Here is a 16,122-nt window from a genome sequence, read left to right as displayed (position 1 = left end):
CTCCAGTGTACACCTGCTAACTATGTAGTACTCGTTTTACGGCCAGAAGCCTTCCCACAGTTACTGCTGGCATATAAACTTCCTTGCCCATTACTAAGATGGCCGCCTAGTTCAGCTGGATCATCTCCGGAAAGGACAAACTCATCCAATTGCTCAGTTCCTCTCCCTCGCGTGATGACGCAATGATTCCCATCTTACGTAAGCTAGTGTTATCGCCGTGCTGCCTGGAGCTGTATAGCTATGGGCAAGGCCGACTTTCTTACACCGAAGGCGATCGCCAACCGCATTAAATCTAAGGGACTCCAAAAGCTAAGATGGTACTGCCAGATGTGCCAGAAGCAGTGCCGGGACGAGGTGAGGGCAAGCAGGTGCCTGTAGTGTATGACTGGCTCTAGACTGGGGCCACTGTTCTGTATGTGGAAAAGCTGGGTGTATGTGAGTTCTGTATCTTATGCTCAGCCAGCTGGGCTGGGGCAGACATTGTTACATAGGACTAAATGAAAGTGCTCTGGAAAAACTGGTAATTTACTATGGGATAAAAGTAGTGCCAAATTATTGGGGCATTGCCTGCAGCTCCATGGTGCCAGCTGATGTTCACGTCCACCCTGGTCCTAGCTGATGTTTATGTGCCAAGTTTGGAGCTGCGGAGGGAGTTAGATGTAGACAAGTACTGTGACCAAACCTTTGGCCTAGGTTTTCCTTCCAGGGGATCCCCAAGCGGACTCCCCAACTGGAATCCAGAACGCGGTGTGAACCGGGCCTAAGTCTCAGTTTCCTCTCCAAATTTGATACAAATACCCTAAGATTTCAGTGTTGAGGGAAATGAGGCTGGTTTGTTGTTTCTTCTGTTCACGCCATGCAAAGTAGAGGGGATGGAAGAATAAGGCTATTCAAGGCACTTGAAAACTTCCAGTCAATGCTACTGTACAATAGTCATTCAGACCAACAGATGAATTGATGATGATGACATCCGTAATACTAAGACTCTTATTAAATTATTCAGTCTGAAACGAACGCTCCCTTACTCTGGCAGAAAAATTTATGGGGGCACTCTAGCTAGTATCATGTAATGGAGTAGCCCAGAACTTGCTAATTCTGCATTATACTAGAACACTGGCAACCTGAATGGACACTTGGGACTGCAACGCTGTTGTACTTAGGTGCTCCTGCTGATCGCAGGAGCACCTAAGTGTGAGGGCACTCTGGTTAGACAATCGTGTTACACTCACATTGTTTGGGGATGTTTAATGCTGAGTTCACACACAGTTTTTTGGACCGAATTTTGACGCGGAAGCCGCCTCAGAATTTGCCTCCAAAAAACGCTTCCCATTGACTTCAGTGGGAGCCGTTCACTTCTTTTTTCCGCTAGCGGTTTTCTTTTTCCTGCTCACGGAAAAAAAGAAGCGAGCTGTCTTATCTTGAAGCGTATTTCTGCAGCTGAATCTGCCGCAGCGTCTGCGGCACGAGACTCCCTCCCAATTAGGCCCATTCATTTGCATTGCAATAGCATTTAGCCGCAGGAGGTGTTTTTTGAAGGCGGATTCTGAGGCGGCTTCCGCGTCAAGATCTGGTCCAAAAAACTCCATGTGAACTCAGCATTAGTATTGTAGATGTCCTGACGGAACATTGTAGTTAGTAATGTAAGTGACTCGTACTAGTATTGTAATAAGTAATGAATGTATCTCCCTCTGAATTGCTGCCTTAGATATATTTAGTATAGTACCGTTGATGAGGTCTATGTCTGATATAATGAAGGGTACTTAAGTAGACACTATCAAGCAATAACAAGGACTACTATTGACTGTGTTACGCTGGGTTCACACCTGCGTCTGGGGTCTCCGTTCTGTGGTTTCCGTCTTCTGCATGCCAGAAGACCGAAACCACAGACCGGGTCCGGCCGTGCGCGGCGGTGAGCGTTTTGCGCTCTCCGCCGCGAAACCGGATTTTTTTATCCGGACACAGAGTACTGCATGTCCGACTCTGTGTCCGGATTATAAAACCCGGTTTCGCGGCAGAGAGCGCAAAACGCTCACTGCCGCGCACGGCCGGACAGCTTTCTCACCCATTCAAATGAATGGGTGAGAAAGTCTCCTGCAGGCTTCCGTCTCCTGCATCTGTTTTATGCAGGAAACGGAAACCTGCAATAAGGACCGACGACGCAGATGTGAACGAGCCCTTACCAGTTGATGAATTGTAGTGTATATAAAATATGAAATGTTTTCCCATACAGTGTTAATTTATTTTTTGTTCACTACAAATGCTTCTCCCTGGAAGCTAATTTTCTTCTGTTGATGGATCATGTTATTATTATTGTGCCTTTATTTAGTACTTTCATTGCACTGTTCTTAACGTTGCTATATTGTGAAAATATTCATACACGCAAATAAAACTGTTAACTGTTCAGGTGTTTGTGACTAACGTCATGTATTCAGGGTTCACTTCTCCTAGGTACTGAATTCAAGAAATTAGCAACTTATTTCTTTCATTTCTTCTAGAATGGCTTCAAATGTCACTGCATGTCAGAGTCCCACCAGAGGCAATTGCTTCTTGCATCTGAGAATCCCCAGCAGTTCATGGACTACTTCTCTGAGTGAGTATACCTTAAAAACTTAAACAAAAATATCTATAGACATATAATTTTTATTATTAACAAGACCTGTCACTAGCTCTTACATGTCCAATGGCATAGGCTGGGGAGGTGCAATAAAAATATACTCACGCCCCTTGTAAACTATGCCCCCTTTTACCGTAAGTGCCTCATTTCACTAGGTTCGTTTTTGGTTTTGTTTCAGTTCAAACATGACCGAAGCAAAATTGCTACTATACTCTGGGGTGTCTTCAGACACCAGAGTATAATGACCAGAGGCCCAGGCGAGGTGACCAAACATAATAATGTTACTCCCTTCTCTTTGGCTCTGGCACGACTCCCTTCTGCCTCCAGCATTTCTGACTGATGTCATGGACTGCTAAGACCAGTGAATAGGTTTTATGTTTGATCAACCCCTCCGGACCTCAACTAATTGTACTCTGGGGTCTAAAGAGACCCCACAATATAGTGATATATAGTATTAATAGCGGTTTTGGTTTGGACGTGTTTGGTCTGAATGACACTGCAAATGTTAAGACCACATTGCTTATATTTTGATTAATTGCCCAGCAGTAGTGCAGGTATAGTATTTGAAATAGTATGTGGACATTGTTTATTACTAGAGATGAGTGAATACTATTCGAAATAGCCGTTTCAAATAGCGCGCTCCCGTAGGAATGAATGGGAGTGGCTGGCGCGCAGGGGGTTAAGCGGCCGGCGCCGGCTGTGTCCATTCATTCCTATGGGAGTGTGCTACTGTATAGTATTCGCTCATCTCTATTTATTATAATTTAAGATTTTACATTCTTCTTAATAGAAATTTTGAGCCTTGCTAGTAAAACATAGCATCAGTGCCTAATGCACCCTAAGGTCCTCTAATGCAACGTGTTCTGGCCGTTAATTGAGAAATTGACAGGCCACTTATTAAAGTAGTCAAGTTGGGCAATTAAGGAATGCTTCATTTAGAGCAGGAAACTTAGGCTACATGTTGATGGCCTATCCTCAATAGGCCCAACTCCCGACACCCCAACTGATATGTGTACATTTAGCAGAATTGAAAGTAGACTCTGTGTTAAGTGATTTGTTTCTGTTTTTAAAGGGAATTCCGAACTGAATTTTTGGAACTTTTGAAAAGACGCTTTGGTAAGAAAAAAAACTCTAGAAGTTAAAATCTACTTCCCCCTTTCAGTAATTTTTTAAATTTTTATGCCAGGAATACAACCACCATAAATGTGTAATGTGCCAATAACTATTTCATATGTTTGGGTGGTAATAGAGCACTTTTGAATACAAATGTTAACCACAATAAAATCTTTATTGGATGGTATTGTGTTTATGGTAGTGGCGGACATCAGAGGACTGTATGACCTTAGTAAGCTGTCCAGACACTTCATGATTTTGTTTGTGTGTAACTGGTTTAGATTTAGACCAGCTCTTGTCATTAACCAGCCTGTTTTGTGACCCTAATTTGACATTTAGAATTTTTCCATTTGGGGCTTCAGTTGTAATCTATGTAAGAATTTTGCATAACTAACAGTACAATGGTCATGCGACATGATCTAAAACTACTTCATGTGCCGTCAGACCTAAGCAATGTTCCATTCTTCTATCTATATGGTCATAAATCTGTGCAAAAATCTATCTCCATTATATTTTCAAATTGTCCATAACAAACCAGATTGAATATGAGTGACTAATTCATTGTTTCCCTGTCCAAACTGTGGATATTCTGTATAGAGATGTGTGTGTGTGTGTCTCTTATTTTATTGTTCTGTTTATGTTTTGTCTAGGAACAAAGCGGGTACACAATAACATAGTGTATAATGAGTACATCAGCCACAGAGAGCACGTCCACATGAATGCCACACAGTGGGAGACGCTAACAGACTTTACAAAGTGGCTTGGCAGAGAAGGTAACTCACTTATACTGTTAGTTTCTAAATAGTCCTTTTATTACAGAAATATTTCTAAATAACATTTAAAACTATGTGCAGTAAATATGTTAAAATTCTATGTATGGCAAGTTTATTACTCTCACACAGTCAATTGGATGAGCATCACTGCAAGATCATCTTCTTGCTCAATATCCCACCCCAACCACACTGACCTAATCGGATCTTTCCCCTCAATCTCCTCCTGAGCAAGAGTAAGGTCTTGCTTTGATGCCCACGCGCCCCAGAAGACTCCGCTGATGCACTCTTAGATCATTTACTTTTGAATAAAGAGTTTTCTGTCAAAATCAAGTTGCCACAAACAAGTTTAATAATATTTCTGATGTTGACAGACTCCCTTTAATGTATTGTGTATTTTTAATGTTTTAAACCACTTGCCTTAGTAAATATTTGGCCTGATAAATCTGGCCTCTAGATCTTTAACTTAACCTCAGGGGTATTGGTTTCACCGACTCTGACTAACCTACCTTGCACTCCTCATAGGTTTATGTAAAGTGGATGAAACGCCAAAGGGATGGTACATTCAGTACATAGACCGGGATCCAGAAACTATCAAGAGACAGCAAGAACTAGAAAGAAAGAAGAAGCAAGATCTTGATGATGAGGAGAGGACTGCTAAATTTATCGAAGAGCAAGTTAAAAGGGGCAAAAGTGAGAAAGAGGAGGTAGGTTTATACTTATAAAGTTCTTGTTCATATGCAGAAACAGCAAAGAGTATTAGAAACTAACCAAATACTTACAGACTGAAATAAACGGCTGGTCTGGCTCACTAAATTCTAGCAAGAGGATCAGCAGCATGAAGCAATCTAAAGTAATTTAAGTAACTTTTATTTACTCTTTGTAAAAATAGCAACCCAGGTGTCCAGACAGAAAAGCAACCATATCATCCAATGCACATGACTTGGTACTCCCCACAGTTCCCATACATTAATACACTGAGAGTGTGAGCTATATTTTGTCATCAGTAAAATTGATAAAGCAAACCAATTGCCAGAAAAATGTGTAACTTTAAATAATCAACACTATAAGGAACAATCTTACTGGCTTAGATCGCAATGATGAGTTATCAAAGTGAATCCACTGTTTGGTTACAGGGGGAGCAAACTCTACACAAGCCCTACAATAGCCCTCACCCCAGAATGTAGATCTGCCACCCTTACAGGGGCAATATGAGTTATGACCCTAAATGTCTACTACCCTGCCTGCACGGGAGTGGTTCATGGTGCTGATCCTCTTCATTTACATCTGCTTTAATGAGGGCACATTCTCTTTTAAATATGTTAACAATAGTTAACAATTTTGGGTCCTTGGATATCTAGCAGACTATGTTAACAATTGGTATATTTTGGTAACTTCTAACATTAAATGTTGAGATTTTTCAACCTATTCAACAGTATTCCCTGCAGGAAAATGTTATGAAATCTGCAGATATGTATACTTGCAGTGGACATAGATTGTATTATAGTCCAGCACTGCAGGGTTGCAGAGAACCTCTGTATGAAGACCTCTGTTTTATTGTGGTGTATTGTTTGCATTACAGGAGACGCCTGTCTACACAGAACTGACCCGAGAAAGTGAGGAAGAGAAAGGTATACTTGCTTTCTTTTTCCCGCTGTTACATGCAAAAACAATTGTGATTAAAACAATTTGTAACAATGCCTAGGTCCTAAATAATGAGGTATTTCAATCATCCATCCCAGAAATCCTCCACACTCCTCTCTTCTCCATGGCCGGTACAGTAAATGATGGTGAATGATACCACAAGCTGTGGCTGCCTGCTCTATTTACTGTGCTGGTGTCTGAATGACTGTCTGGAAACAAAGTCCTTACTTTCTTGGCCTCCCCACCAAGCTTTAGTAGGTTGCCTCATCCTAAAGTATATTAAAGGGGTTGGCCACCCTTAAGCTGAAAAAACCAAAGTGCCCCAGGCAACTCAGAAAGATGGTTATAGGACAAATGTGCTGTAAAAATGAAATTTATTTTACCTGTTCCCCATTAAAATGAGATATTGCAGTGTGAGCTCAGCCGGCCTGTGTGGGCGGGACATCAATAAACTGAAAGTAAAACTCCTGGCCTACATTCCAGACTGAGGCACATGACAGCGCTGCCCACACATAGGATGTGATCACACAGCTTCATTCACCTCAGCACCTCCGGCTAGCAGAATGCGCTCACAGTGACTGTCACTGTCACAACACTGGGCTGAATCCTAGGGGTCCTGCACAACTAATAGCCGCTGAGGGCTGCTATGATTCATCCAATTTGAATGGAGCCCCAAAACACCTTCTTTAGCGCTAAATTCAATAAAATGCCACCGAACACCATCGATTACAATAGGGTTGTGACTAAATACTATACTCAGTAAGAACCTGGTCCTTATCACTTATAGTATTAGCCGCCTCAGTATGATCTATTTCCCATTACTGGTCAGGACCTTTTTCTCCCCTAGTGGTCAGGATCTGAACTGAAGTAGTATTTAGCCAGCTCACAGTAAAATGGCCAAATCCCCTACTCCAGAAGGACCAGGTCCTCGCCAGTGACTCATACATGTACATATATACAGTATATACACAGCCAGGTCCTTACCAGTCCAAATTCCAGAGAAGAGTTCAAATCCTTATGACCTCCCTTGCAATATATAGTAAATGAAATTCCCGGCACTCTAAGTATGCTTCCAAAGTGAAATTTTATTCCGACAAATAAACGTTTCGGTCTACAAGACCTTCCTCAGTGTGTCAGTAGGAAGAAGGAGGTATAGGAAGCTAAACAAAATGGATAGGGAGTCCTGGTGGATGAGTGCCCAGGACTCCCTATCCATTTTGTTTGGCTTCCTATACCTCCTTCTTCCTACCGACACACTGAGGAAGGTCTTGTAGACCGAAACGTTTATTTGTCGGAATAAAATTTCACTTTGGAAGCATACTTAGAGTGCCGGGAATTTCATTTACTATATCATGATGGCCGTGAGATGCCATTTCCGAGCACCAGCCTAATCACCGAGTGACGGTTCATTATTCACAAGATATATGCCCCCTTGCAAGATACCCACAGGGGAGGGGATAACCCCTGTAAGTCTACCCCCGCACTGCTAGCAGTTATTTCACCAATAGCCATATATTTCCTGTGCACCCCCAGACAAGCACTCTATATCTTTCTAGTGCACCCCCATAGTGTTAATAAGCACTCCACAGCTCAGAACACTCCAAGTTTCACACAGTTCCCCATGTGTCTTTTATGGCTGAAGCCCAATGTGGTGATAAAAGCACGGCAAAAACTGCAGCATATTCCAGAGTTTCTTTGTGCCTCTCATGCAAACCTAAGGCTTAGTTCACACGTAAATAACGTGCGGCTTATTCTGGCACCGGAAAAAACGCTTCCTAATTAGGAAGTGTTTTTTGGGACCTTGGCCTGCTTTTTGTGGAGTTTTTTTTTTTTTTTTTTTTTTTTTTTTTTAAAACCGCTTCCAACAAGGCCAGGCGGTTTTCCCATCCCTTAAAAAAAAAGAACGGGCTGCAAGAAACGCATCGCGTTTTTACTGCACTTTTTTTGTAAAAAAAAAACGTGACACATTTTTATGCAAAAAAACCGCGTGGTAAAAAACGTGCGTTTTGTGCTTCCCATTCACTTCTATTGCTTTCTTCAGGCGGAAAAAGGCCTGAAGAAAGGTCATGTCGGGTTTTTTTTCATCTAGCGTAAAAAAACCTCCCTCCCCTCCACACACCCTACATCTCACCCACACTACACAATAAACCCCACATCTTTCACATCCCCACATTACACCAGGCACCTCACATCTTTGCATGTTCCTCCACTGCAATGGGATACAACTTTATTACATGTGCAAGGACCTTCCTGCAAGCACAGACCCGCCTACCCAGTAACAAGTATAGAGAGTCATGTGACTGTGACGTCATAAGGTCCTTGCTGAATAGTGAAAGACCAGGCAGAAGAGCAGAGCAGGCACAGACACGTGACATGGTCAAGCTGGGTCACATGCCCCTCCATGTCACGAGCTCAGTGGTCAGAGGAGGAGTGTCAGAGAGCCGGCAGAGCCAAGTAAGCGGGAGGCGTGGCCTAAAAAATAAAGAGACAGGTGCAGAATTAAAAATGAATGTCTATGAGAAAGTTTATTATTTATCTTTGGGCTACACATTACACACTGTTAGTTAGAAAGTGGCCAACCCCTTTAAGGATATCAGCGCTAAACGTAACTATTCACAGTTATATCCAAAGTGATTCTCTGACCAGACAGTTACATACCAAACTGATATAACTGTTAGAATCCCCCCCCTTTCCCAGCCTCCCCTTCCTTGCATTAGTTACAAACCCGTAGTCCAATAAGAAATAGTGGACAGATTTCTGCTCGCAGTAGAAAAACAAAGTTGATTTCAGTGCAGGATTTCGCAGAAAGCTGCCAAAATTCATCAATAAAGTATATTGCATTTATTAATAACACAGATGCTGTCTTTCTGCATAGATTACATAACATGTGGGTTAAATGCACTGCTTAAAAACACTACATGTAATTGTAGCAGCTTGAATTGTTTTTTACATGCTTTTTAAACAGCAGAACAAAATTTGTGTGAAAAAGGTCTTAGTCTGCTGGTACGAAGATTTTTCTTAGCATTTGCTGAGCCATTGACCTAATATACTATGTATACACGACTAAATATAGGGCAAAGATTGGCAAAGCAATGTAAATAGAACACTATGCTAAAAAAGCGCACTGTCACAGAAAATGTTTAGCAAAAAATATATAAAGCTTTATTTAAATACAATTTAAAACATAAGACAGAAATAATGAATGGGGTGATACAACCAAACAGAACAATGAAGGCCCAAGATGGAAGCGCGTTCACTACATGAAGGTCCACCCATAGGTAATTTATTACTTGGTATCATGTTATTTCACAGAATATTTGCACTTTAAAAAACTATGTATGTTATATATGCACTTTAGAAACTATGGATGTTTTACATATCCTTATATATATGTAATGTAAGTGTCATTTATTCATCATCAACCATTAGCATTCCATCTTGGGCCTTCATTGTTTTGTTTGGTTGTATCACCCCATTCATTATTTCTGTCTTATGTTTTAAAATGTATTTAAATAAAGCTTTATATATTTTTTGCTAAACATTTTCTGTGGCAGTGCGCTTTTTTAGCATAGTGTTCTAATATACTATGTGACATGCACTTTAAAATATTTTTTTAAAATTTTTTTTTTTTTTCTTTTACTTCCCAAAGTGGTGTTCAATTTAGGTAAAGGGGCAAGCACATCAGGACCATCATCTGCCAAGCCTAGGTGAGATGATCTATCTGTCTGTCTGTCTGTCTGTTCTTTGACTCATAAAGTGCCTGGTATGGGTCTTAACATCCAACGGTCTTTTTTGCAGCAGTAGTTCACTGGCATCGAATGCACTGAAAGCCCCTACAATCACTGGGCCTGTAAAAAGAAAAGATCCCACTCAGAGCCAAACCAAAGAGAAGAAAAAGAAGTCTGCCCTTGATGAAATCATAGAGGTGAGGTTTATTTTATTACATCTTTGAAGATATGAAGAGGGTGTGTGCCACATCTTATTACTATTGGTTAAATAGAAGTGGTATTTCTGTTAATGAACCCAAAGTTGCCTCACACTTGGTGATTTCCAGCATCTATGTCATGGATTCAGTGACTGGATGATTTCACATGGGTGGGTTGTGCAAAGGCCTTCCTGTGGTTAGCTAGGGGGAGCCCTACTAGGTAGAGGGGCTGACGGTAACTTCAATCTTAAGGACAAGATCACAAATCCACAGATCTGGTCATATTTCTTTTTCTTGGGAACAGTCCTCTCTTTGTTTAAGTATGGATTGTCTATTATAGATTTCTGGGGAATATGTATATGTATTTCTTTCATTAAAAATTTCTTCTATTTAAACAGATGGAAGAGAAGAAAAAGAAAACAGAGCGAACAGAACATTGGTTGCAGCCAGTAAGTATCAAATGAATTCTCCAGTAATTCAAGTCAAAACCATCTACTGCCAAAGATGCAGGGCATATGTCTTGACTTTTAATGCTTGCCTCAACTAGAATATAAAGGCTAGAATTTAGATCAGAGCATGCATTTAAAGTTGGGAAGCAAATCAAAAACTTTCACTTTTATGTCTGCACAAGGAATCGGGTGGTTGGGGGATGCAAGTAACACCAGTAAGAAGATCGCAAACTATTATGCTCACCTGTTCCAAAGTATAGTCTCCAGGAAGTGGTGAAATTTAGGAACCGTCTTCATGTTCTTATCCCTCTTGCAAATGAAAGGGAATATGCACTCTGAGTTAGATTTGGGTTTGTTTTGTTTGTTTGTTTTTCTTCTCTACTAAAATGATAAGAAGACGATTGCATACGTAACCAGCCTGTGTGCCACAACTTTTTGACTACATGATTCAATAGTTTCCAGTTTTATCGATCACATTTTTTTTTTTCCATTTTTGTCCTTGTAAAGGAGTTATCCAGGAATTTTTTTTTTCTTAAATGGTGTATCCAGGATAGGTCATATCATTGCGGACTGACAGCAAGCCCCTGCAGACTTTTTGTTCAAGGTTGCTTTTCTGTCTGCACTATTCAGTGCATGGAGCCCCAAGCAGATAGCTTCATACACTGTATAGTGACCATATGCAGTTACTTCAGCTCAGATCCCTTTTATGTCATTGTTCAGTTTCCATCCTCTCCAGTGGTCCTTACCAGCCTCTGCTTACTGGCCTTGTAGTGATGGTGTACATGCATATGACTGCTGCAGCAAATCACTAGCCTCATTGGTCACATTTCATACATACAAATATCTCCAATAATTGACTGCAGAGATCACATGCACGCATGGTCCATCATCACCCTGGGACCAATGAATAAAGACTGTAGGGATCTTTGGAGCAGCAAGGGATTGAACAGGTGAGTATAGATTTTGTGTGTATTGGCTTTTGGTTAGCTTTTTTTCCCTGCATTTTGTATAGTGTATAGAAATATCATGTATAATTTAGATATAGTCACTTATTATCAAGTGTCTATACCATTCAGTGTAAGTTCTGTAAACAGTTCTGAGCAAAAGTATGTATATGCTATACTGAGGCTCTGTTCACATGTAATTGGAAACTGACTCACTGCCAGGTCTGTCATGTGACAAACTAGTAATACTGGAGGAACATATTGACTTTACAGTGACGTATAATAGAACCCTATGATTGTCATAGGAGTGATGGAGCTGCGTGCTGCTTTATTCTTCCTGTCAAATATGATGAAACCTGTGACAGATATTTGCGGTGAAGAATCTGCACATATACCTAAAATGACTTTGGGGAGAAATTCAGCTCATTATCCACGTGTGCTGTGAATTGACACAATGGAAAGTGTTGCATAAAAGGATAGACAATACTGTATTATTTATTTATTTATTTTTTTAGGAGATTGTTGTGAAGATTGTAACAAAGAAGTTGGGAGAAAAATATTACAAGAAAAAGGCTGTAGTAAAGGTAACCTCATGATAAAGTGTAATGGCATATTAGGCTGGTCCACTGGAGGGCCAGATTTGTAATATGTGCAGGAGGCTGTAGACACCTCCTATATGTGGCCACTAACATAGTGATACATGGTTACTAGAAATATGCTCACTAATACATTTATTTTTCTTTAGGAGGTAATTGATAGATATACAGCAATAGTGAAGCTTATTGATTCGGGAGACAAACTGAAGTTGGATCAGACACATCTAGAAACTGTGATCCCTGCTCCAGGTAAATAGGCTTTGTGTCTTTTTGGCTTGTGTCTAATCAGAATTTCCAAGCATTCTATATTTCAGGTCTAAAGTACTGGTATATATGGATCCATGGAAACCTTCTCTCTCTGCAGGTTTCGAAGAATATAAACAAATAGTTATGTAACTTTTTTTTTTCTTCATTTCTTCCTGTATTAGGGAAGCAAGTTCTAGTTTTAAATGGGGGATACAAAGGAAATTTTGGCATCTTGGAGAGTATAAATGAAAAATCCTTTTCGGCTTCAATAGTCATCGACTCAGTAAGTAAACCTGATTTTTACAATATATGTAAATGTGCCTAGAATAAACCCCTTCATGTATTTGGACATACTATTTTAACCTAATTACAGTCTTTCAACTGCAGCAGGATGTTAAAGGGGGTTTTCCAAGACTTTTTGTTTTCTTGTTTTGTTTTTTTACAGATGTACTAATTTACAGAATGCACTTTTCAAATTGAGACCACATAACAAATTCCTACCCTTTTTCTGAGCAATACAGTCTGTCACAATAACTTCCTTATTGGTCTGTTAAGTCACATGACTTCATTTGTTAGCCACACCCAACCCGAATGTGTTGTCACAACTGATGAAAGCAGCTTTTGTCTAAACTTTATTGACTGCCAGAGCAGCCAAGAGAGGTGGGAGTTGGTCCTGATGATGAGCACTAAATAGAGATGGCAACAGGAACAGGTAGTTTTTGCCCAACAATCAGGAAACTGCATGCATTTTTGAACAATGTTTTTTAAAAACACACACATAAATAGATGTGTGTGTATACGAGTATATAATAATTAGCCAGGCAGGTAGAGTGTGCTGGATGTGAATACAATATAAACTTATCACGCTCATCCACTCTTCTCCATGATGCTGCACCAGCCTGTATTTCCTTCCTCACTCCTGCTTACCACCCTGCCTGTGCACGCCATACGGCCAATGACCAGAGGCTAACATCTTCTATTGTAAGAACCTCCCACTCCCATCACCAAAACTTCTTCAAAAATGACACCACTTCTCTGGAATGCTCTTAAATAGACAATTAAATTAACTCCCATCTTCTACAGTTTCTATCATATCCTAAATCCACATCTCTTCAGACGGGCTTATATTTTCTAATTTTAATACTTCTGCAGTTAAGGTCCCTAAAACGAACTCCTCTGTTCATGCCCCCCGCCACCCAAAACCATTATCCCACAGGACATCATTCCTTTATCTGACTGTAACCCTATATGCCTGGGCATTTTAGATTACTTTGCTCATAAAAGTACACTGGCTAGTGACCAGCTCATACAGCTTTATTTGTGTAATTAAAATATTCTTTATCATACAAAATGGCTGGTCCACTATGTATACGCAATGTATTTCACACCCTCGACCTCATAGATTGGAAGTGCTTGTGTGCAGGGCCCTCACTCCTATTGTGTACATTGAGACATTACAGTGTAAGAACTAATTTTGTCAGTACTTGAACCCTATGATTTATAAAGTGCTGAGGAATATGTTGTTTCTGTATAATTCAATTGTATTATTATTAGAAGACATGATACCCCTTCTAAGAAAGCCATTGAAAAATCATCTAACGCTCAGGCCACATGTTGTGGAAGTGCAGTGTTTTTTGTCATCGCGGAAAGCAGCAGAAAAATTCTGCATTTTGTAGTCACAGCAAATGAGATTTAATCTCATCTCCATATTGTGGGAAAAGCTGTATTTTGCTACATGTGTACTGCCTAAATTTATTGAGCACATTCATTTATACCCTTGTTCATTCTGTGCTTTGGAGTTCAGTGGCTAGTCGTATTCAGTGATTGACAGCTTCACCTGTACAGTGTGCATGTGGAGATAGTTGTCTTCATTGAGTAGGACAGCCCAGAATGAATAGAGATTTAAATGAATAAGAGCAATACTGGAATTTTGTAGAAAGACTATCAATCCATTTGCTGAGTTTATCCAGCGCTAGACATGCTGCCTGCAGATTGTAGTCCATTTTCAACTTGAAAAGTTCCCCTTTAAATTGGAGGATCTGTATGATGATGACGTGAAATATTTGCACTAAATGAGTTCCCAGGTAGTAATGTTGGATTTCCTACATTGTGTAAGGATTGTGCTGTTGTCTATAAGGATGTGTTCTGAAAACTGATATAGGTCACCCTGAAAAATCTGCAGAAAAAAAATCTAAATCTCTTTCTGCAGCAGATATGAAGTGTCCTGTGTCTGGGATCCACATGAAGATTAGTCTCATGTAATGTGGGTGATCTGCAAGTGGCCACTCTATTCTGACACATTAATATATGTCTTTTTTTTTAAAAGACCTGTTCACACAAAAAGTCTTTTGATTTAATTTCACCACAAGCTTGTGACTTTTTTTTTTTTTTTTTCCTATTTTCACAGGGCCCACTGAAAGGGCGCAAGGTGGACAGCCTTCCATATGAGGATTTTTCTAAAGTTGCATGATTGACAGTGTTTCCCAGAAAGATAAAACTCTACTGTGTCAGGGTTTTCATATGTTATATATGTCTGTAGAGAACTTGCTGAAGACCATGGTCTGCTAGATGCAGCTAGAATCTTCCCACTTTTCTGTTTTTTAGGTCTACTTATTGCTGTACATTTGTCCCTAATGGAAAATATTTTTGTCGATCACATATTTGGAAATAAAATTATTTTTTACAAAACCACCTGTTATATAATATGTATTTGTTTGATTTTATTCATCTTTTTCTATAATGGCCGGACCATTCTGTTTTTATGTTTTGAATCTCGAACTTTATTGAGAAAAAAAAGAAAGTCAGGCTGCAGCGGAACTCTGTGAAAAATCCATTGGGTCCATAGTAAACCCATCTTAATCATATGTAGAATTTACACCAGGTTTCACCCCCTTGGAGGAGTCAATGAAGGCTGCGAAGTCCAAAACCAATCTATGAAATATAGGCTAATATATTTATATCCAGTGAGACCAGGTCCTTTCACTTATGAGATATTTTTGGCATATCATTTGGTGTGCTAAACATATAGCAGTGACAAAAATGTTGATAATATTAATGTAATATTTAGGCCTTTAGAGGTTATATTCTTCACAGTAAAAATTAAAAGTAGCAGAAATAATTCATGCTAATGTATTATACTGTATATGCTATAGTTGCATATGTTGGAATCTTGTATATTGACTTGAATGAAGAAAATTGAAAATAACAAATGTTTTAACTTGTACCCCTGACCACAGTGATTTGCCTCCACCTTGGATGTTATTGTCACTTTTCACATTTATAATATGAAAAGATGTTTGTTGCAACATAGTGCATGAAGCTTAGTAAAATGATTCCATGTCCACATATTGTTAGGTTTATTCCTGCACTTGAATGTATGTATAATAATATGCTTATATAGACTTAGAAATTCCTGGTTCTACAAAAATTATCTGCAAATACATCTCCAGTAGTGCTGAATTTTCACTGCTCCCTTGTGCAGCCTTTGCTTGGCTTGGCTTGGCTTATTTTAATTGTTGCTTCTTGTGTCAGTTATTTACATGCAGTGAATCTATGGACAAACTACACTTCCCATGATTCTTCTCCCTGCTCTCACTCTCTGTTTATTTCTCCCTTCTCCACTTTCCCCTGCAATGAAATTACAGGTAATAAATAGAGATGAGCGAACACTAAAATGTTCGAGGTTCGAAATTCGATTCGAACAGCCGCTCACTGTTCGAGTGTTCGAATGGGTTTCGAACCCCATTATAGTCTATGGGGAACATAAACTCGTTAAGGGGGAAACCCAAATTCGTGTCTGGAGGGTCACCAAGTCCACTATG

General features: G+C 39.8%; 1 protein-coding gene across 2 annotated transcripts; it reads left to right on the top strand.

Annotated features, from left to right (window-relative positions):
- The first annotated feature begins 184 nt into the window (after positions 1-184).
- On the top strand, positions 185-14,960 carry KIN (Kin17 DNA and RNA binding protein). 2 transcript variants are annotated; one of them, XM_075276274.1, is made up of 13 exons: positions 185-354; positions 2,496-2,590; positions 3,687-3,730; positions 4,378-4,500; positions 5,023-5,204; positions 6,080-6,128; positions 9,791-9,848; positions 9,943-10,066; positions 10,465-10,515; positions 11,975-12,043; positions 12,205-12,304; positions 12,484-12,584; positions 14,709-14,960. In XM_075276274.1, the coding sequence occupies exons 1-13, from the start codon at positions 241-243 to the stop codon at positions 14,769-14,771; spliced, it is 1,173 nt and encodes a 390-aa protein (XP_075132375.1). In that variant the 5' UTR covers positions 185-240; the 3' UTR covers positions 14,772-14,960. The 2 variants fall into 2 exon arrangements, with proteins under 2 accessions (XP_075132375.1, XP_075132374.1); XM_075276273.1 differs by having other exon boundaries at positions 9,940-10,066.
- Positions 14,961-16,122: the final 1,162 nt, after the last annotated feature.

Source organism: Leptodactylus fuscus, chromosome 5 (genome assembly GCF_031893055.1).
Source record: "Leptodactylus fuscus isolate aLepFus1 chromosome 5, aLepFus1.hap2, whole genome shotgun sequence".
Taxonomy (NCBI): Eukaryota; Metazoa; Chordata; class Amphibia; order Anura; family Leptodactylidae; genus Leptodactylus; species Leptodactylus fuscus.
This window is presented reverse-complemented; position numbering and strand designations above follow the sequence as displayed.